This window comes from Eleutherodactylus coqui, chromosome 1 (assembly GCF_035609145.1).
Source record: "Eleutherodactylus coqui strain aEleCoq1 chromosome 1, aEleCoq1.hap1, whole genome shotgun sequence".
NCBI classification, from domain to species: Eukaryota; Metazoa; Chordata; class Amphibia; order Anura; family Eleutherodactylidae; genus Eleutherodactylus; species Eleutherodactylus coqui.
This window is the reverse complement of record NC_089837.1, coordinates 501,006,301-501,030,151: the sequence shown is the minus strand read 5'-3', so window position 1 is coordinate 501,030,151 and position 23,851 is coordinate 501,006,301. Positions and strand designations below refer to the sequence as shown.

The 23,851-nt window shown below is 44.0% G+C and overlaps 1 protein-coding gene across 1 annotated transcript in view; it reads left to right on the top strand.

The window, feature by feature from the left end:
• Positions 1 to 23,851, top strand: part of TMEM135 (transmembrane protein 135) — a 319,952-nt gene that overhangs the window by 28,584 nt on the left and 267,517 nt on the right. Inside the window, exon 3 of the mRNA XM_066587149.1 lies at positions 11,004 to 11,096. Coding sequence (XP_066443246.1) covers positions 11,004 to 11,096 — 93 coding nt within the window. The remainder of the gene's footprint in view (positions 1 to 11,003; positions 11,097 to 23,851) is intronic.

Genomic DNA, 23,851 nt, shown 5'->3' with positions numbered 1-23,851 from the left:
TATACATAAAGGAAAAAAAAAGTTATGGAACTTTGAATGCAGAGATACAAAAAAAAAATTCCAAAAACAAGAGCTTTAATTGTGCAAAAGTGGAGAAACCTCAACGTTTTTGGTATTGTTGTAATTGTACCGACCCGCAGAAAAAAAATGTATCCTGTTGTTTATGCTGTATGATTAACGCTGTAAGAAAAAAAAGCAGGCTGATTTGAGGTATTTTTTTCTCCCTGCCCCCCAAAAAAAGTTAATAAAAGTTATCCCATACATAACATGTGCTCAAGAAATGGTACCGATAAAGCTACAGCTCGCCACGCAAAACAGAAGCCCATCCGGTCATGTGGATGGAAAAGTAAAAAAGTTATGGCTTTGGAAACGTAGAGGGTAAAACCCCCGAAAATCGTCACGTCCTTAGATCCAAAATAGGCGGCGTCACTAGAGGGTTAGAATCGGCCATCACACTGGCATTGAGCGCACAGCCTACGTTTAATTACACCTTTTCCCCCTTACTTTACTCCATTTCACCCTGGAAGCCCCCGATAAGCATCAGATGTTTTATATAGGAAAGCAACGAGTTCTCATTTTCCGTGTAACACTGTTTCTGGGTATAACAGGCGTAACGGCGCTCGTGTCCATCCGATTCAGTGGCCGCCCCGTGATCCGCCGTAGCCAAGAGCCACAGACATCCCCTTTCACCTCCTTTTGCTTATTCTGTAATTAAAACTACAGTTAACGTTTTTTGTTTTTTAGTAGGAAACCAAATTAAATAAACTGAAATTAGATTAAAGCCAACGGGTCTCAGGTGCCCCGGGGGCATATATACGACAGATTCAGGAGCGGCGTAATAATAGCGAGGCTCTGATTGGTGGAGACGGATTACTGCACTGCAGAGGTTTGCCGTATTCCTGTATTTGCTAATAACTATAAAAATGTGCAATTTAAACGAGGTAATAGGCAATTTCCCATCGGCCTCCTGAATTCCTGCTCTGAAGGAAGTTTTCGGTTACACCTGGAATCAATTATCCCAAAATTCAAATGAGGGAATGTAAATGGAGACATGAATGGCCCTGTTTTCTTGCAGGCTTGATGTTTGTTTATAGAGCGTAATGTATGTATGTATTGTATGCTGCAGTGCATTTGGATTAAAGGGGCTGTTTTATCACAGACAACCCCCTTTCAAAATGTGGCCATTTAGGTGTCCAGCTGAGTGGCCCAAGTCCTACCCTCGTAACCCTTGGCAAACAGCTGATTTTGTATGGGAAAGCCATGACCAGCTGATGCTGACGTAATATTACATGGTGGCGATGTATATGAATGGTCAGCCATTTAAAGGGGTTTTCAGGGACTCCAGTATTGATGACCTATCCATAGGATTGGTCATCAATATGTGATTGTGGGAGTCCGTCGCCACGGATCGCCATCAATCAGCTTGAAGGGGCGCTGTGGCTTTTATACCGCATGCCAAGCACAGTGCCAATTATTTCGTAGTAGCAGTGGCGGCTATAGCTTCTCAGTCCCATTCGCTTGGGACTGAGCTGCTGTCAGGCCAAGTAAAGAATAAGTGTGACATCACAGGCCTTTGAAGAGGCCACGGCACTCACAGACCTTCTAAGAGTCGATCGGCGAGTTCCTGAGCTGTGGACCCTGAGCAATCAGATATTGATTATCCTGGAAGATCCCTTTAATCCATTTCCCAACAAGTATGGTGGATGATGGCTGTCTGTAGAATGGACTCGCAAGCCGAACCTACTCAAGACGTGGCGGGCATTGTCATTTGTCAAAGACAGCCACCAGGCTGTAATGGCTGGGATCAAACATGACTTCGATCCCAGCTGTTTAACCATTTAGATGCCGCGGTCAATACTGAAAGCATCACTGAAATGGCCTGACAAAGGGAGAAGAATTCCGTTATCACCCAGAAAGTCCCACTGCAACAAATACACAAGGTACCGTTTGGTTACCACAGCAGCTTGGGGCCTTGTGAAAGCCCCCAGGACTGCAATGTATCTCTTGCTATTAAGCCATGCCTGAGGCAGGGCTTAATAGGATGCCTGGTATATTCTACATGGGAACAGTAATAATGAAATTGAAATGTAATTATTAAAGTAATATTAGTAGTAGATAGACAGCAGATTGCATCAGATGAAACTACGTTGGGATCAGAGGAGGATGTGAGGAAACGTTCTGACCAACAGGCGCAGCACAGTCCTGCAAATGGTAGATGAATACAGCACTAGTGCTCCGGCTAATGTGTCTGAATGCGCAACTTGCTGCTCTTTAACACGGATGGCCAGATGAACAATTCCAATGTAACTGGTGCCTAAGAGAAACAGACAGACGAGACTCCGGGGGGCAAAAGAGACCAAAAATTGTATCACTGAGCAGTGGAAAAACATCTCCCGGTCAGATGGATCCAGATTTCTGTTGCCCCGTGCTGATGGAGGTCAGAATTTGTCACAGGCAGCATGAATCGCTGACCCCTTCCTGTCAGCTGATCAGAACATGCCAGCACCTCCATGTAAATTGCGGTAACTTCAAGATGTTTCCTGTCCACAGGGGCCAGTATTCCTGCAGAACGATCTCATCACCGAGTGGAATCTGCTGCGGTTCTGAAGACCAAAGGAGTCCAACGCTCTACTAGATGAGGGTCTAATAAAGTGGCCATTCAGTATATTACGCATGTTGTGTGTTACTATATGTGGATCCATGTACTCCCTTTTTAATGAGTGGGGTCTCGTCCACATTTTTCAGTGGAGCTTCAAAACTGCTTCTTCTTCCCTTCCTTAGCTGTATTAGTGCATGCAGCAGCAGTTTCATCCTGTTACATCGTTACCAATACATGTAATTTAGGACATGTGTCCCAATAGCAGAGCACTTAAGCCATAAACATACCTAATTGCAACCATCTTTGTGTAACTTAGCAGTACCAGCGGCAGCCTGTCTTCCGGTGACAAGCCCACGCGTGGAGGTCACCGCTTCAACACTCAACTGGATTGTTTTCCAACACAACTACAAATAAACAGCTTGGAGCATTATACAGAACAGCGTCTCCCGAGTCATAACAGTCAATTAGCGGCCTCAGATTTATATCTCACGCAAATCGGGGATTGGGATGAAGCACAGACTGGCAATATCTTACTAAAGCTAGAGCAAAAAGTATAGGTACAGGATAATGGACACCAACGTGAGTGAGGCTACATGTGCCTTCATATTCTCAGACTCTCGAAGATCCATGTATTTTGGTCAACTACGTGAACAGATCCCATCAGAGAAAAATAGTGAAACTTTCATTACATCATTTATGGAATAATAAGGTTTGTGCTACTTTTTCCAGGAATGGTAACCCAGCCGTTTAGAGGACAACGTCTAGTGAACCAGTGCTTTATAAAGAATTCCTGGTGAACCAGAGGAGGGCCATTCTGGACTTAGTACTAACTAACAGAGATGAGCGAACGTACTCGGTAAGGGCGATTTCGCAATCGAGCACCGCGATTTTCGAGTACTTCACTACTCGGGTGAAAAGTACTCGGGTGCGCTGTGGGGCGGGGGGTTGCAGAGGGGAGTGTGGGGTAGCAGCGGGGAACAGGAGGGAGCCCTCTCTCTCCATCTCTCCCCCCCACTCCCCGCTGCAACCCCCCGCTCACCCACAGCGCACCCGAGTACTTTTCACCCGAGTAGTGAAGTACTCGAAAATCGCGGTGCTCGATTGCGAAATCGCCCTTACCGAGTACGTTCGCTCATCTCTACTAACTAACAAACCGGACCGAATAAAGGGGGTACAGTTTGAGGGGCACTTGGGGAACAGTGACCACAATATAATCAACTTCCAGCTGTCATTCAATAAGAAGCCTTATCAGGGAGCGACAAACAAACTAAACTTTAGTAAAGCTAAATTTGATGAGCTTAGAACTACTATCGGTAACATTAATTGGGACAACATCCTCAAAAATATCAGTACGGAGGACAAATGGGAAAAGTTCAAAAGGATCCTAATCACCTCATGTGAGCAGTTAATTCCCTTTAAAAATAAAAGAATCTCAACTAAAAGGAAACCAATGTGGCTCGACAAGACGGTAAGAGGGGCAATAAACGAAAAAAAGAAAGCGTTCAAACTACAAAAGCAAGAAGGCAGTGAAGAAGCGCTAAAATCGTACAGGGAAAAAAACAAAATATGCAAAGATACAATCAAAATTGCTAAGGAGGAGGCGGAAAGAGTGATCGCCAAAGAGAGCAAAAACAACCAAAACTATTTTTCAACTATATTAACAGCAAAAGGATTTGCAGGGAGAGCACTGGCCCTTTAACAAATAATGCAGGAGTCATTGAAGATGATGGAGGGAAAGCAAATCTATTAAATAGTTTCTTTTCAAGCGTATTCACAAATGAAAAGGAAATGCCACACGAGATACAGGGGAATAAAATAAACCCCTCGCAAAATATGTCATACCTAACGCAGGAGGAAGTGCGGAACAGGTTGAAGAAGATTAAAATCGATAAATCGCCAGGCCCAAATGGAATACACCCAAGGATACTAAGGGAACTAAGTTATGTGATAGCTAGGCCGCTATACCTAATATTTCTAGACACTATCAAGACCGGTGTTGTACCATTGGATTGGCGCATTGCCAACGTGGTTCCAATTTATAAAAAGGGGACCAAAAGTGAGCCTGGTAACTACAGGCCGGTAAGTCTCACCTCAGTAACGGGAAAAATTTTCGAGGGGATTTCGAGAGACGCCATCGATGAGCACCTCAAGGAGAACAAGGGAATAACTCCTCACCAGCATGGATTCATGAAGGGTCGCTCATGTCAGACAAATCTGATCAGTTTCTACGATGAAGTAAGCTCTAAGCTGGACCTGGAGAGTCTATTGATCTCGTATATCTGGACTTCTCTAAAGCGTTTGACACCATGCCACATAATAGGCTAATATACAAAATGAGGCAGCTCGGATTGGGTGAAAACATGTGTAATTGGGTTAAAAATTGGCTCAATGATAGAAAGCAGAGGGTGGTAATAAATGGTTCATACTCTGATTGGGCCCCCGTCACTAGTGGGGTGCCACAGGGTTCAGTATTAGGCTCCATTCTGTTCAATATATTTATCAACGACCTGATAGAGGGGCTGCACAGCAAAATATCAATATTTGCAGATGACACAAAATTATACAATATAATCAATGCAACGGAGGACAATGTGCGGCTACAAACGGACCGAGATAAGCTGGGGGTTGGGCAGAAAAATGGCAAATGAAGTTCAATGTGGATAAATGTAAGGTTATGCACATGGGCAGGAGAAACAGATGTCACCAATATTCACTAAATGGGGTACTGCTAGGGAAAAGTGATCAGGAAAAAGTCCTGGGGGTACTAGTAGATTATAGATTAAACTGGAGTAACCAATGCCAGTCAGCTGCTGCAAAAGCTAATAGAGTCTTGGGATGCATTAAAAGAGGTATAGGGGCAAAGAACGAGAACATTATCCTCCCACTATATAAGGCACTTGTCAGACCTCACATGGAATACTGCGTACAGTTCTGGTCACCGGCGCTCAGGAAAGATGTTACGGTATTGGAGGGGGTTCAAAGAAGGGCAACTAAACTAATACATGGAATGACGGGACTGGAATACCCAGAGAGGCATCAAAATTGGGACTATTTACTCTAGAAAAAAGACGGCTAAAGGGACGACCAAATAACTATGTATAAATACGTGAGGGGACAATACAAGGATCTCTCCCAGGATCTGTTTATACCCAGGACTGCGACGATAACAAGAGGGCATCCACTACGTTTAGAGGAAAGCAGGTTTCATCACCAACATAGAAAGGGGTTCTTAACTGTTAGAGCAGTTAGACTGTGGAACTCTCTGCCTGAGGATGTGGTGATGGCAAAATCCATAGAGGAGTTTAAAAGGGGACTTGATGTCTTTCTGGAGAGGAAGGATATTATAGGCTATAAGTCTAAGGTTATTTGTTAATCCGGGTATACAGGCAGGTAGGAACTATTAGGAGTTGATCCAGGGAACAGTCTGATTGCCATTAGGGAGTCGGGAAGGAATTTTTTCCCAAAAGGGCTAATTGGCTTCTGCTCTTGGTTTTTTTTTGCCTTCCTCTGGATCAACAAAACAGGAGGCTAGACAGGCTGGACTAGATGGACATTGTCTTCATTCAGCCTTACGAACTATGTTACCCTGGTGACTAAAGGACATCCTTGGGGAAGCAGTAGTTTAGCACACATTCCTGGTGGCCTAGTGGTTTAGAGGAAATTCCTGGTGGAAAAATGTTTTAGAGGACATCCCTGGCGAAACAAGCGTTTAGTACAAACCACTAGTGACCCAGTGATGTAGAACAAATTCATTGTGACCCAGTGGTTCAAAGGACATCTATAGTGAGCAAATGATTTTATGCATGTCCCCGATGACCCAGTGGTTTTTTACATGTCTGCTGTGACCCAGTGGTTAAGTACATATCGGAACTGACCCAGCGGTTAAGCACACATTCTTGGTGACCCAGTGGTTTAGTGAAAATTCCTAGTTAACCAGTAGTTTAGAGGAAATAACTGGTGGCCCACTGGTTCAGAAAACATCCCTGGTAACATAGTGGTTTAGTATATATCCACGGTGGCCCAGAGGTTTATCACAGATTCTTGGCGACCTAGTGGTTTATAGGACATTCCTGGTAAACCAGAGGACATCCATGGTAAACCAATAATTTAGTACAAATCCCTGGTCACTCAGGGGTTTAAAGGAAATTCCTGGTGGCCCAGTGATTCAGAGGACATCAATGTTGACCCATTGGCTTAGCGCACATCTGTGTAGGCTCAGTAGTTTAGCAAACATTCTTGATGACCCAGTAGTTTAGAGAAAATTCCTGGTGGCCCAGTGGTTCAGAAAACATAACTGGTGGCCTTGTGGCTTGATATGCAACCCTGGAAACTGAGTGGTTTAGAGGATATCTCTGGTGAACCATTGACTTGCTGCACATCCCTGGTGACCCAGTAGTTTAGAGGAAATTTGCGATGGCCTAGTGGTTTAGAGAATATCTGTGGTGACCAAGTGCTTTAGTACAAATTCCTGTTGACCCAGTGGCTTAGAGGAAATTCCTAGTGACCCAGTAGTTCACAGACCATCCCTGGTGAACCACTGGTTTAATGCACATCCCTGATGACCTAGTGGTTTAGGGGAAATTCCTGATGACTGAATAGTTAAGTGGACATCCCTGGTGATCCAGTGGTTTAGAGCACATTGCTGGTGAACTAGTAGTTTGGAGGTTATGCCTGATAACCTAGTGGTTACTCATTTATTTTTGGACTCCATAATACACCTTGGATAGTTGGCCAAACACTATTACCCACAAATCCTTCATACGCATGCTTGATAAGCTTGGCTAAGCAATGAATCGGGCATATTAAAGTCCAACATGCCCAATCATTCTTTCCATGACCTCTGAGCCCCCCAGATCACAAACGCATAACATCAAATCTTGGCAAGATGTTATGAAAATAGTAGCTTTAACCCTTTCAGGACCATAAATGATTCAGTTACATTTGTGGTCAGTTTAAAACTATGGGAAATTTTGTCCCTTGGTTCTCAAAAGAGTTAAAGGAGTATTCCAGTTAGTAAAGTTTTATTAAAGTTTTCACCAGATTCTCTGTGTCTTGACTGTGATTGATACCAAGCAAAACTAAGCCTCGCCCTTAAAGGGGTTGTCCCGCGGCAGCAAGTGGGTCTATACACTTCTGTATGGCCATATTAATGCACTTTGTAATGTACATTGTGCATTAATTATGAGCCATACAGAAGTTATAAAAAGTTTTTCACTTACCTGCTCCGTTGCTGGCGTCCTCGTCTCCATGGTTGCCGTCTAATTTTCGCCGTCTAATGGCCAAATTAGACGCGCTTGCGCAGTCTGGGTCTTCTGCTTTCTCAATGGGGCTCCGTGTAGCTCCGTGTAGCTCCGCCCCGTCACGTGCCGATTCCAGCCAATCAGGAGGCTGGAATCGGCAATGGACCGCACAGAAGCCCTGCGGTCCACGGAGGGAGAAGATGCCGGCGGCCATCTTCACCGGGTAAGTAAGAAGTCACCGGAGTGCGGGGATTCAGGTAAGCGCTGTCCGGTGTTCTTTTTTAACCCATGCATCGGGGTTGTCTCGCGCCGAACGGGGGGGGGGGTTGAAAAAAAAAAAAAACCCGTTTCGGCGTGGGACAACCCCTTTAAGACTCCGAGCCGAAACATAGAGAGAGCCAAGTTATGAAGGATCCTTTCTCCTATGCCAGATTTCTCCAAGACTATTTGCCCCAGGATCTTGAGAAAGCCTCTGCGAACCGCCCAGCCGGCAATTGTTTGCTATATTACATTTATGTATTCCTTTATTTCTAGGTTTAGTGTCCCTTTAAATCTTTATAGAGGCCGGTGCAGACGTTGAGATGTTCTACTCTTATAGTATTGTGGTTGTAGCCATCAAGATCAACCAATAAAAGCCGAATAAATCTTCCAGAAGCAAATCTCCAGGCCCGTCTGTGTAACTGAACCAGATGATCCGGACACATCTGTTTTCCCGAGTTACACCATGTAACACACTTGATAAAACTGTAATTCAATCTGCTTCCTTTCACCAGCCTCCTACTCCACCATCATTCACCTCGGACAACCACATCCACCAATTGATCGGCATTTCTCAAATCATAAAATAATCAATATCAGGACAGCCTGGAAACAGGAGAGCGATGGTGGGGACTTGGAGAACCGCTCCAAAATTCCTAGTAAAGTCTGCGGCTCAGCACATGATGAAGAGCAGCTGCCAAGGATTAAGGATCCTGAGCGCTCCGAGACCTATGGTGTGCCTGCGCCTCTTGACTCGGTCTGTAGGATTTCTCTCCGGTCCAAGGAAACGTACTAGATCTCTCAGTCTAACACTGCTTTACGGTATTCAGCGCTTCAGCCTCTCCTTGCATGTTTTATTAAATCTGCAACAGAATGAAATAACAGGTTCTAAGAAGAGTTCTGTGTCACCGACTTATGGGATTCCCACTGATCCCGAAATCTGCGTACCCCAAAAGCCCCATGTGATCAGACATTTATCCCCTATTTCACATTGGTGGGAAAACTAATTTCAAATCCATACACATAAAGAATCAACACTACGTGGGCTGCAGTGCAGATTTCAATGTAAGTCAATGGAGCATTTCCTCAACACTGATTTACTGCAGATCTGCAGCTTTACCTTTATCATGTACAAGGAGAGAAGGGGAAGCAGTACTATATATGTCTATGCCACGTAGAGAGAGAAGGCGGTAATACTATCTGTTCCTGCAGCATTTACAAGGAGAGAAGGGGAGATTGTACTGTCTGTTCCAGTATCACTTACAGAGAGAGAAGGGAAGACAGTACTATCTGTACCTATATCATTTACATAGGAGGAAAGGGGTAGTAATACTATGTGTACATAATGATATACAAATAAAGAAGGGAAGGCAGTTCTGTTAGTGCTTAAATCATGTACAAGGAGGGAAGCGGAGGCAGTACTATCTGTACCTACATCATTTACAAGGAGAGAAGGGGAGGCAGTACTATCTGTACCTACATCATTTACAAGGAGAGAAGGGGAGGCAGTACTATCTGTGCCTACATTTACAGGGTGAGACAGGGAGGCAGTACTATCTGTGCCTACATCATTTACAAGGAGAGAAGGGGAGGCAGTACTATCTGTGCCTACATTTACAGGGTGAGACAGGGAGGCAGTACTATCTGTACCTACATCATTTACAAGGAGAGAAGCGGAGGCAGTACTATCTGTACCTACATCATTTACAAGGAGAGAAGGGGAGGCAGTACTATCTGTGCCTACATTTACAGGGTGAGACAGGGAGGCAGTACTATCTGTGCCTACATCATTTACAGGGTGAGACAGGGAGGCAGTACTATCTGTGCCTACCTCATTTACAGGAAGACAGTACTATCTGTGCCTGCCTCATTTACAGGAAGACAGTTCTCATTTACAGGAAGGGAAGGCAGTTCTGTTAGTACTTAAATCATGTACAAGGAGGGAAGCAGAGGCAGTACTATCTGTACCTACATCATTTACAAGGAGAGAAGGGGAGGCAGTACTATCTGTGCCTACATTTACAGGGTGAGACAGGGAGGCAGTACTATCTGTGCCTACATCATTTATAGGGAGAGACAGGGAGGCAGTACTATCTGTGCCTACATCATTTACATGAGAGACAGGGAGGCAGTACTATCTGTAACTACATCATTTACAGGGAAGCAGTACTATCACTGCCTTAATAATTTACAAGGAGTGTTAAGGTGACCATACACTTTAGACTGCTGTTGGTCAAACACTGGTTCAGCCAACCTCTGTTCCTCCTGAGCGCCCCTTCCTCCTCGCCCATGCATGCTCGGCAGCGCTGATAATTCCTTTCCACTGACTGTCATCATCACGGTCCTCTCACAAGTTGGATCTGCACAGAGCTGTGTTCCTCCCCTCAGCTGTTCTCTCGTACCCCTTCATCTTATAGTATAACCTGCGCCATTGTTATACTTTTACGCCATGTAGCATTGTATGTTTTACAGAACATTATTGCCCCACAGCCCGGGCTCCATCAGTCCGTATCGACCTTCATATACACTGTAGTGTGTTTTGCCATAATTATTGTTTTTATTTCCGCTCGTTATTGACTCGCTGGCCCTTTAATAAACTTCCACTGTTTCCTTTGCGATGAAATGTTTTTTCATTGTGAAGAAAGAATAGAAAACGCGAAGTGTGCAGTGATTGTCGCGGGTCCAAACCGTAAAGAACCGTGTTTACCGAGGTCGCTTCATTACAAAGAACCATTGTTTCAGAAGAAATGACCTGCATCCCTGTCCGGCCCATAAAACCAGTGTTGCATATGGTTTTTAACCCATTCGTTGCCTAATGCTCAGTCTCTGTGTATTGCAACATCTGCCAGCTGAACAATAAAGATCAGTATTTAATTTAATGTATTCATTACCATTTTCTATTACAGGAGGATTCTGGGGAAATTTTATTTCTGGACTCCGGGATTCGGTGCAGCTTTGCCGGCGTCATACGTCGCAATACTGATTGAAAGGAAAAGCAGGTAATTTCCTAATTCTCAATATCATTTAAGAGCTGTTGATTAAAGTTTGTTAGACAATCACATAATTAACCGTTCTTTAATATAGTACTGATTGGAGGAATCCTGAATCTCTTAAACCACAAGAGTACTATCTGTACCTATACCATTTTCAGAAAGACATAGGGAAGCAGTACTATCTGTACCTACATTATTTACAGGGTGAGACAGGGAGGCAATACTATCTGTGCCTACATCATTTACGGGGTGAGACAGGGAGGCAATACTATCTGTGCCTACATCATTTACGGGGTAAGAAAGGGAGGCAGTACTATCTGTGCCTACATCATTTACAGGGTGGGACAGGGAGGCAGTATTATCTGTATCTATATCACTTACAGGAAGAGACAAGGAGGCAGTACTATCTGTGTCTATATCACTTACAGGAAGTCGCAAAAAAAGCAGTACTATTTGTGCTGTGACAGGATGATAGGAGTTGGAGTGGATGGGAGGTATAGTTGGACTCCTACCATTCTGTGATGCAGTAGGGAGTAAGCTTACCAGCTTCAGTGGGTGCATGTAGAAAGGGCAGAGGAATAGTGTGTTCTCAGTCTGCCTGCAGAGAGACATCCAACGGTTGGGAGCTGCTACACTGTGTCACACCCCGTGTGAGTGCAGGTCATGTGGTTACAGGTCCTATATCTAGACTTGTTTTGCTTACACTGTTGGGCTTGGAGGTTTAGCCCACCAGGTCTTATCTTTGGAGTTGCTTTGCTTACACTGTTGGGCTGGGAGGGTTAGTCCACCAGTCGGTAGTGAGGGCTGTGTTTATGTAACGTTACAGGCAGGCTTGTTTTTAGTGTCATCCCCTGAAGTGCTGATATCTGTGTAGCTGCGCCTCAGGTTCAAATAAACAAAAATGTCATTTTGAGTTTAAGATGATTGAAAGCGAGACCTGCGGTACATATCCTAGGTCAGTCCAGGCCAATTCCCTCACAGTGCCTATGGCATTTACAGGAGGAGCAGGGGAGGACGGTCTTTAGGTGCCCACATCATTTATAGGCATGTTGAGCCCTGTGATTTAACATAAGCACTTTTGTTGATTCTATAAACAGCCACTTTTGCACACTTTCTACAACTTAGGTACTTTTGCACACTTTTATAGCACTATTATAGTTGCTTTTTCATAGTGCAGTCTGGAACCTGTATCATAAACCCCCCCTCCACTTGCCCCTAATTCTTCATGTTACTTTCCAAGCTCCATACTAGCCTGTTGTCTAGTTGGGAAGTCTTCACGGCCCAGTCACAATCAAAACTCATGTCAACCATTAACCCTTTGCAATCCACTTTTGGATTCAGGGTTTCCTAGGGATTTTTCTCCTTCTGCCATTATACAATGGCGCCATCTGCTGGCTAGAGCCAGTACTGTGGTATTAGACATGCTGGAGAGGCCCCCGACAACAGAGCAGCCAGTAATATACAGTAAGAATACCCTGACGGACGTCTTCCGACATCAGACACTGTACAGCCTTCAATCGGAATGTCTTAAGACGTCAGACAGTGGTTAATACTGTAGATCACTTACCTGACAATGGACTAATATAGGGCTCCAAAATGAACACAAGTCATTGCGGGCAAATGGTGGGGGACTTAATACAAAAATTCAAACCTGCAGCGGAGATCGTGGCTGTAAATGCATGAAGCCTGTCCTGCTTGTTAGAGGAGTACGGGACAGGTCCTCTTCAAATCCGACTCCCAAGCATCACTCTGTATTGAATGTGGCTCACATGGTACAAAGTTTGGGGATCTCTACTACAGCAGGCATTTTCACTCTCCACTTTTTACTATGGATACTTTTCCAAGATCTCTGGCATAGAAGCTCAATCACCTTCACTTGAATAGGACTGAGCTGCTCTTGGGCCATATGGCAAATGAAGATGACGTCACAGGAGAAGAGGACATGGCGCTTACCCACCCAACAGCCTCATCAAACAGCTCATCGGCAGGGGTCCCAAACAGCGGTTCCCCACCGATCCGATACTGATGACCTGTTCTGCGGATAGGTTATCAATATCTTTGTCCCGAAAAACGCCTTTAGTAACTTCATTTGCAGGACAACCTCTTCTACATTTCGACCTCTGCCCTCCTAGACAAGCCTTGCAACCAACACGAACAAGCGGTAACAAGATGGTGCGTCCGCATGTAGCACGCCTATAAGATAGTATCTCAGTAAGTAAAGGACCCCTCCAAAACCCAGAAGTGACCTTGCCTGCCTCTGATTGCTGGCCACCGCAGTGCTTAATGTACATTGCTAGTCATGCATGCATAGGGAAGCTTTCGGCAAGGCTCCAGCACCCTGCACTGGGCTGCCACATCAGCTCATGATAGAATGCAAGGACCCAACAGGTGCCCCTTGTAATGTGGGAGCGGTATCTCAAATAGCCGAAAAGCAGCTCGCTCAGCGTTTCCCTACTCTTCCTAAGCGTGGGGTGTCTCTTTCATGGAGAATTAGGATCCTTGTGAATACTTGAGAAAGACATCTGTCTCCCGTTACCACGTCCCGGTGGCATCTGCCTCTGCTCCACCAGCTGTAACAGATAGTAAGCTATTTATTACGAATGGCTCGGCATGTGTTAATTCGGCCTCATAATTGTCATTATCTGCGGTTGGCTTACTGATGAACACTGTTTCGCAACTGTCAATCATGGAGAGGCAAATTCAGATATTGCAGTACTTAAGGAATAAAAGTAGAATTGATGCTTCTATAGCATGCAGGATAACGTAGTATCCATATAATCTGTGGTCCACTAATTGCTGTTGCAGCAGTTAAACTTAAAGGGATGTTTCAAGCATTAACTACCGATGACCAATAGTTGATCGATGAGGTCTGCCGGTTGGGATCCACACTGATCTGTTGAACTTCTGGTCCACCGTCAGTCCAGCGGGGTCGGATGTCCGCATATGCCATCAACAGTGGTCACAGATGTGTTATAGAAGGCAATGGGTGCCTTCAATTGCACTTCTGGCTTGTCATGGCCCTTCGAACAGCTGATTAGCAAGGATCCCTAGTGGTGGACCACTACCAATCAATGATTGGTGATCTATCCCGAAGATAGGTCACCCATAGTTAATGCCTGGCATGCCCCTATAACAACATACGTGCACATCTCAAACAGAGTCATTGAGTCCCGATATGTAGTCCTTCCCTTTTCCAGATTCCCTGATGGTACGAAAAGTCCATTTCACTTAGTCAAGGGGACGGAACAATATATGGCTAAGCAATATGTAAATATATTAGCAGATCGCATACTAAAGTAGTTCCAATGTGTAGTCTTTCCCGATCCTTCTGATTGGCTGAAGGAGTGTAGCATTATTGTCCTGGTAGGCCACACACCATAGTGTAATTGTCTTGGTGGACCTCATGCTATAGTAGCAACTAATCTAGCATTAAAGAAGTATTCCGGGAATTTTAGTATTGATGACCTAACCTCAACATAGGTCATCGGCAGTTAATTGGTGGAGGTCCACTGCTCTAGATCCCCACCGATCAGCTGATCATCCAGCTTCACTCCCACTGAAATCAATGGGAGTGATGCCTTCCATGGCACTTTTGGCTCCTCATTGCGGTCAGAACCAGAAATATAATAGGTGGCATTGCTCCTATGGATGTCAATGGGAAGGAAGCTGTTCATTACACTTCTGTTCCTTACCACCGGCAACGATGTACGGCCCACTGCACTGACGGTGGGCTGGACGAACAGCTGATCGGCAGGGATTCAGAGTGGCGGACCCCTGCCGATCATCTATTGATGAGCTATCCTGAGGATAGGTCATTAATAGTAAAAGTCCTGGAATACCCCTTTAACGAGACCTCATAAGTACTGGTTTCTCAAATGCTCTAAACCAGTGATTCCCAACCAAGGCGGCGTGGCACCTTGGTGTGCCATGAGAAGCTCTTAGGGGAGACTCTGAAGGGTAGAAAGAGAGAATTTTCTTTTTCCACTGTTGACATGAGATAAAAAAATGTTGACAAGGTATGCTGCTGCCAAAAAAGGTTGGGAAACACTGCTCTAAACTATGGATCACTCATCAGATTTACCTGTGAGGGTGACGTTTTTGGAGAGAAGGCTGCCCAAAAATTGTTAGTTGCCAGGTTTTCAGACCGTTAAATGGTGGATTACGGGAATCTTACTACATTATGAATATTTCCTTCAGAGCTACGGAGTGCTTACTACCAAGAACATGATGGGCACTTCATTATGTCTCCAGGAAAGTAGACCATGGGGCTGTTTTTGTATTGTCCGGTCACACCAGGGGCGAATAGGCAAATAGCGTAAAGCACCGTATCGCGTCTTTGTAGACTGTTGATGTGGCTGAATGTTACTGAGATGGTGAAGAAAACCCATAAGATGAATTGCAAGAAGAGCTGGCCAATGGATTGCCATTGCCTTCATTTTCGGGCCCTCACAAAAAATGATTCTACTGGTTTTAGATCCTGAAGTTTTATATAGATGACCAAGAAGAATTTAGAAGAACACCTAATTCTTTCAAGACAAATTTCCCTTAGTCAGAAGGAGGTTGTTCCACTTGTAAGATGGAGACCTATTATCAGGATATGTCTTCAGTAGCTGATTTGCGGGTCCCATGTCCGATGCCTTCTTCAATCAGCTGATCGCTGGTGTTCTGATGTACAGTTTTGCTTTGTTGCTGTGAGCAGACAGCTCCGTGTATTGTGCAGTGGCCCGACATGGTACTGCAGAGCTGTCTGGTTCTAGCTTAACTGCCTAAATGCACAAACGTTTAGTTAAACCGAACATTCACGGGAACGGAGGAGCCGGGGGAAACAGATTTCAGTTGTTGAAGGTGTACAGGCACCTTTTAGAGAGAGAGAGGCCGTGTGACATACCCTCCGATCAGCACCTCTATGCTGGTATTTGGACTTCCCCATTCCTGATCATACTGAGCTTTCTTTATTTTGCCCTTGTCAAACATCTGAGTTTGGACTCCCAAGTAATAAGACCTTGGCATCCGTTCATACCACATGATTGCAGATGTTCCAGCACCCCCCATGCATCGGAATTCATTTTAATAACCGTTTGCAGTATTTCATACATCTGATATAAAATAGCTGGACGACCTGTTTATTATTTTTATTACATACTGTATTAATCTCTGCCACTTCCCCTCCTTTGATCATTACTTATTTTATCTCGTTCCATCGTGCTTTGCTCTCTCCTCCCATGTATCCTTGCATTCATCGACTTTACAAACTTTTTTTTTTTTTTTATGACCGTCTGTCTTCTCCTTCTTGGCATTACTGTTCTTGCCTTAAACTTTCTCAGAGTTTCCTCCGTCCTCCCCTCTTGGTGATGTCTCCTCTGTCTGATTTGTCCTCCAGCTGTCTCGATTCCTCCATTTTATACTACTTATTGGCTCTTCTTTTATCGCCGTCTGCTGATCTCTGATTTTCCAGAGGACGCCTGTATCCTGTTCGTCCCACCTGTCTCTGCTCTCAATCACCGTAATGCCTTTTTACGTTGACTTAAATTAACTTAAAAGCTCCCTGGTCTTGTACCTGCACATTTCCCATCCACGCTCACCCCCCCCTCCACCCACGTCCACCCCATCTCTATCCCCCTGTGATCGCTCCAGCTGGTTGGATTTGGAATAGGTGTTATGGCTGTTAAATTGCGCTTAGTCCTGGACTGTTTTAATGCCGAGCTGAAGGCAGCAATTTCTTTTCCTTCACCTTTTGCCGTGCCAGATATGACCTAGATACTAGGAAATGTGAGACTCGGCCTCTCAGACGGCAAAATGGAATAAGAAATAATGATAACTCTGAAGGCTCCGCTGCTTTGTGTTTGAGCAAAAACTTCTGTTCACTTAAAGTCTTTGTTAAAAAAAAATCTGTTCTGGAAGAACATGAGAAAACACATTCTTAGATGATCATCAAAGAGCTGCCTTGAGTTGAGTTGGGTTAGGCATGAAATTCTTTGATTGGCAACTGTTATTAGTGTTCAAACAGAAGTGTTCATAAAAGCGAGGGGACCCCAATGCAGAAATAATGATGCCCCTTTTCTTGGATCCCATTGATTCCCACCATCGCACATCCACACTTCTTGGTTATGTCCATGCTGGACATGTTGTTAGCATCCCAGGCGGAGGAATGTATATACGCCACTACGGACATGGATAACAGAAAATACAATAAATAATAAGAACCCTTTTTACTACTCGCGTGTTAGGGCAGCAGAAATGTAGTCCTAAGCTCTTGCTCATGACCTGAAGGTTGTGTGTTCAATTCCTGCTTGGTTCAGGTAGCCGGCTCAAGATTGACTCAGACTTCCATCCTCCTGAGGTCGGTAAAATGAGTACCCAGCTTGCTGGGGGCTAAAAGATGACTGGGGAAGGCAATGGCAAACCATCCCACAGGAAAACGTCACTCTAGGGGTCATTCAGACTCGGTGCTTGTACCAGGGGACTTTACCTTTTTACTACTATGCTCTGCTCCATTGATTTAGCGATCATACTAACGATTGCTCGGGCACATACAGTAGCGCTAATCACTCCATGTAAATGGAACTGAACAAGCCCCAGTCGACTTGCAAAAACATCTATCGGGGTTCGTTCATGGCAGACAATCTGCTAGTTTAAAAGGACCTTTAGGGACCAGCGCTGAATGAAGTCCATATGGCCTAATAGGACATATGGAAAGGAAAGTCCAGATGGGAAAACTAAGACTTCTTACTCATGTTTTAGAGCATATTTTGGCCTATGCTAATGAGTGTATCCCTTACAGCAATTCCCTAGTTTAGTCCAGACAACTGGGATTACTCCAACATCTGGCCCCTTCCAGAAATTTTTGAAAACAAGGTTCTTAGTTAACTTCTAATAGATTAACTCGGTAGACCCCTTCTTACTACTACGTTCTGCTCCATTGACTTGATTTGGCCAGAGGAGCCTAGGGCAGCGAATTGTTGGATTGTGTCCAAATTGGCCACCTGGGAATTATTCTATTTCCTAGTTCTTGCGTTGAGTAGCTGCATTGGTCTAGGCGTGGGCAGCTTCTTGGTATATATTAGGTTGTAGTGTTTCTTTGTTTGTCGTCCTGTAAATATCCTGTTATTTCAGCATGGCTGAACAAGAGATAAAGCAGCAGGTCATACGACTGTTGATATTGTACATGAATGCATTGCAATGTTACGAGCAAGGCGTCTTTGTAGAGTGTCGTATTGTGCAACCCCTGTTCGATAAGGTCTAGGTACTGGCGAATAGTAATTCACATTATCTGACTAAGATAAGCCCTTTATATGGGAGCCATGATTGTAATTATGGGTATGACTGTGTCCCCTTTATCATTTACTTAGTATGAGAGTATTTACAGTTGTGGCTCTTACCCCGCTACTTCATTGTAATGCGCTATCTACATACAGCTCCTACAAATGAAGTGATAGCGGTACAATGCTTTTAGTTCATTCGTCAGTAATCTAAAAAACAAACTATTGGAAGGGATTCCTAATTGTGTGCACAGGCGAGGGGCTTTTTCTGCCATCCGTGTTCTTGTATTTTTGGTGACCTTGTGGTCATGCCTTGTAGGAGCCCGTAGACATTCGGTGACTGTTTTCCCATCTCTGAGTGAATCCAGCTATAATCTCTTGTCCGGTGGTGTGATCAGGTGCCAACTGTGTAACGTAGTGGATGTGGACCCACTGACGGCTGCCCTAAGGGGTCCCCTGGTTTAACCCTTTTATTAGCGGGTTGTCTTTGCAACAGGGTATCCGTAGGTAATTTCCGTTGGTGCAGTGGCTGGCGGATCAAAGTAATAAGGGTGCACTATCAAAGGGACAGGTAAGGATTAGAGATGAGCGAGCATGCTCGTTTAAGCCTGATGCTCGAACGAGCATTGATATTTTCGAGTAACTGATTACTCGACCGAGCGCAATGCGGAGGGGGCGCGGGCGGGGGAGAGAGATTTTTCTCCCACTCTCTCTCCCACCCTTCCCGCAATATCAATGTTTGATTGAGCATCAGGCTTAAACGAGCATGCTCGCTCAACTCTAGTAAGGATGTAGTCAGTATAACAAGCCGAGGTCACGGGAGGCAGAGTTAATGCAAAACCGTAAATCCTGCAGATGGACAGGGCAGGTAGTGCTCCGGCTTCTACATTCACTCTGCATTGGATTTGTCTGAACATTCCCACTACCAGTTGCAACCAATCTGAGGATACATTGCTATAATGGTCGTTAACATGAAAGATTTTCCCATGCTTGGACATTATCCTTCAGATGACAACATTATAGAATTCACACACGTTGAAGGCGATCCTGCTAAATCTATAGGATCTAGTTTAATGTATCTTCAAACAATCTAATGTCCCTGGCTCTCCTGGCAGTACCCTCATTGGACACGTTGGATTTTTTTCTGTCCGATCCAATCCACCAACGGTTTCTGAGACCGACTTATCTACTTTTTATCCAAATGCACACCATTAAATGGGATATAGGAATGCTTTGGCTGACACTTATTCTTTTTCAATGGCTGCTTACGAGTTTTACTTTTTAGCCCATTCTGTGACCATATGCTGTCTTCTAATCTACCACCACTGACCAGGCCTCATTGTAAGTCACTCAAATCACTGGATTTGCCCATTCAGATTAACACTATGAAACTGATCCACTGAAAACTTGTCACGGTATTTTATGCTGCACTCCGGGGCCACGACTTTAGTTACCATACTGGGAATCTCCAAACATGAAAAGGCCAGTGTCTGTAATGCAGAGCCCATTCAGCGTATACTGCCTAAAACCCATGTCAAATTGTCAAAACCGGGCCAACATAATCAGCATTTCAACCAGGATGATTGTTACTTATTAAAAACCTCTAATGATTGTGAACATATTTGAGAATACCAACCTTGTCAGAATATTAAAACCAATTCACACTTGACCGGATCAAGGTGGACCTTCTACAGGCTTCTGAAGCTCGTATCTTCTTTTGGACGTCCTATGAGTAGATACAATTGATTGTAAAATGTTGTTGCCAGAATCGGACAACACGGGGGCTTTCTTCCAAAAAGATTGTCAAGCTGTGTGGGGTATTACAACGCAACCCCATTCGCTCGCATGAAGCTGGGCTGCAACACCAGACACAACCCGATGACTGGTGGAAGGCTGTTTTTGGAAGAAAGCATCCATGGTTTTCTAGTTCTACGAAACCCCTTTAGATGTCCAGAAGGTAAGCAGACAACCAGCAAGAAGAAGGAGAAAATAACCAAAGTAATCATGAACATCTCATTGAGAAGACTGAAGTCCGAAACAGAAGAGTCATTCTTGAGATACTACAACTTGTACGATCTACACGGATTGACGTGATGGCACATGGTTAAAGGGGTATTATGGATATGCAAAGTTGCTGTCAAATAAAAGCTAATCAAATATTATTAGTTTGCAGTGTGGTCCTGCTTTGGATTTTGTGTCTGTAGCTCTATAAACCATTATGTTCTACAGGCACTTCAGAAGTGTTTATTCCCGGGTTGCCATGGATACGTCCTGCAGGCATTCCAGTGTTACTCTGTAAGAACAACCAGGAACGCCTTTTTTGCTATTCAACTCTTGGGACCGCATTACTGACCTATAGCAGGACAGCTCTTAGTGGGGAGTCGCACAGAAAGATAGTATGTAGCAGGGAATTGTGGTAAATGTAGTTTCAAGCTGCTAGTCAGCAGGGATGTGCAGCCATCTTGGAAGATAGTGATGCGGGGAAGCATCAGAAATGATGGAACAAGGAGGTAACAACTGCCCGATTTATACCCATAACCAGCTGTGTTACAAACATGGTGCAAACACCCCTCGTATCTGGAATTTTTGAAAATTGACTTCACAACTCAACTGGAAGACCCCTTTAACCCTTTGCAATCCAATTTTGGATTCAGGGTTTCCTAGGGGGCTTTCTCTTCCTGCCATTATACAATGACGCCATCTGCTGGCTAGAGCCAGTACTGCGGTATGGGACACGCTGAAGAGGCCGCCGACAACAAATCGGCCGGTAATATACAGTAAGAATACCCTGCCGGACGTCTTTCGACATATGAGCTGTGCAGCCTTCAATCAGAATGTCTTCAGACGTCAGACAGTGGATTGGAAAGGGTTAATAATGGTGTACGTATCGAGGACAGGAAGCTGACACTATGGAAGCTTCACTCAGATCTTCATCAGAAATAGAGGTCCAATTCCGATAGAGACCTTGGATTAAAACCCGAGTCCCACTGTGGCCAGAAAGAAATGTGTTGTCAAAGGGCCAGCGGGTTTCGTTGATGATGGCTCTTGCCAAAACACATCGGGAATTTATCACGTAGTGTTTTTGCATATAAAACATTATAAAACTTTGATTAATTTCAGAAACTTTGAGTTTTGTTTGCAGTGAATTCAGATTTGGCATGGCGAGCTGGAGCTACAGAACGTGATAGAAACAAGACCTTGCTGCGGACTGGAACTAATTATTATCCTAATGTTTATCGTGTTCATCTTTTTTTTTTTTTTGCTTTCCTTCAAAAATTGCAAACCTTCTGCCATAAATAAGAGTAGCTGATGTTTATCTGAGGCCGTCGCAGGAATCGGCAGCATATGGTCCATTTAGTATAATAGTATTTGTGTAGGAACTCGATATTTCATGGGGATATTAAAAAAACATAGTAAAATAACGCTGCCACCGATGGAGGTACCGATAAATAGATGACTGGATACAGATGTAGCAAAGCTTAACTGTGAGAGCTGGCTGCAACACGTTATCCTAACACAACAAAACCATTGAAAAGCTATTGGAGACCACGGCCCTGCTGAGTGATGAATCCTGCTGTTAGCCAATCAAATGCTATCTCTTCTTCTGCTCCAACTCTGTCTTCTGCCTTGGCCCTGCTGGCCAGGGCTCTCCTGCTTGGACCAGACAGCCACGTTGGCCAAAGATGACCTAAGGCCCTGTGGCCTATTTAACCCTCCAACAGTTACGTTAAACGTTGGAAATCCCACCCAAAAATGTAACTTTTTTTTATTGTAGATAGGCGCAGAACTTAGTTGAATTTAATGTTTTTTTAACCCCTTAGTGACTGAACTAATTTTAGTTTTAACAGACAGTAAATCATTTGACAATCGTATGACACCATATTTTGAGGTTCTATATTGTTTCTATAGGAACCAATTTCGGGTCCATATAATGTATTGAATTTCTTTTCTTTTCTTTTTGTATTTTTGCTGGGGGCAATGCAAAAAAGCAGTTTCACCTGTTTTTTTGGGATCTATTTTTATGGTGTTCAGAATGTGGTATAATTATTATGTGTATGACCACCAAATTTATAGAGGTTTTACCACTTTTGCACAATATAAACATTTCTTTTTGTAAGAAAAAAAACAACAACTTTTTTTTGTGGTGCAACATTCCAGGAACAGAAGTGTTTTTTATTCTTCAGTCCACAGACCTGATTTTTGTGGGACAGCTTGCGGTTTTTTATTGGTACTATTTTGAGGTATATATGACTTTTTATTACTTATTCCTGTTTTGGAGAAACAAGATAGTCAGAGAACTGTTATTTTATCCGTGCTGTATAAATCATGTAATATTTTATGGGTTGTTATAGATGTGACGATACCAATTATGTGTAGGGTTTTTGTTCTTTTTTTTTCTCTATAGTAAAAGCCTTGTGTAAGGAGAAAACCTTTTTACTTTTTTTTTTCTGTAAAGAAGTTCAGATGCCATGGTCAGCAATGACTGCAGCATCTCTGGGGTTAAACGATGTAGAGGAGTGATAAGAGGAGCAAGTCATTATCGTTTTATTCATTTTCTAGGGAAAACCCCATATGTGACAATCAGAGAGCAAATATACTCTATAAGTGATGTGGAGGTGATAGTATGAACAAAAATTCATGTCATCCCTCTCCTGGTACAGAGACAGTTGAGTCACAGATCTTCTCTGCTTCGTCTCGTCTCCCCTCCCTCTTAGCTCTGCATCACTGGCTGAAACCGACAGCTGTAAATTCAGTATTCCTGACTAAACTACAAATGCTTGTAGCTCTGATGAAAGTTTGTCATTAGTCCTGACTATACTCCTGCCTCATCCTCTGGCCTGTCACATCCTGACCGCCTCCGACATGGTGGCCCTTTGCTCCATCCTTGACCGTTGTTTTACTGCATCAGTGCTACTGTTGCCCATCCATTGCTATCCTAGGGATCGGGTTCTGTGATTTCGTCTGCAGCAAAGTCCATGCCTCTTTGCAGGACTTAAGGTTAAGGAGCAAGAGATCTTTTAGGTTCTGCACCCTAATCTAATTGGCGCCAAATGAATTGAGGTTTAGAGAATCTACTTTTCTGGTACATAATAATAATACTTTTCTTATTTTCAGGCTGGATCATCAATAACTGATCAACGGGATCCAGCCAATCAGCTATTTGCCTGGCCATTATAACCATGTACAGAGTAGGAAGCAGAGAGCTCTGTGCATTGTGCAGTGGACCAACTTGGTATTGCAGGCATAGCTCTTATTGAAGTGAAGGAGAGCTGTGTCTGCAATACCACACTGAGCCATTGCACAATGTACAGCACTATCTGCTTCCTGCTCTGTACATACAGACAGCAACATGGTGAACACCTCAATAGCCAGAGTTCTGGTCGTCAGACCCCCACCGATCAGCTATTGATTACTTATCCTGTGGAAAAGCCCTCTCAGAAAGCTGCTTAATACCACAGTCTGGACAGTATTGTCAACGTAGGTATACCATTACATTTAAAG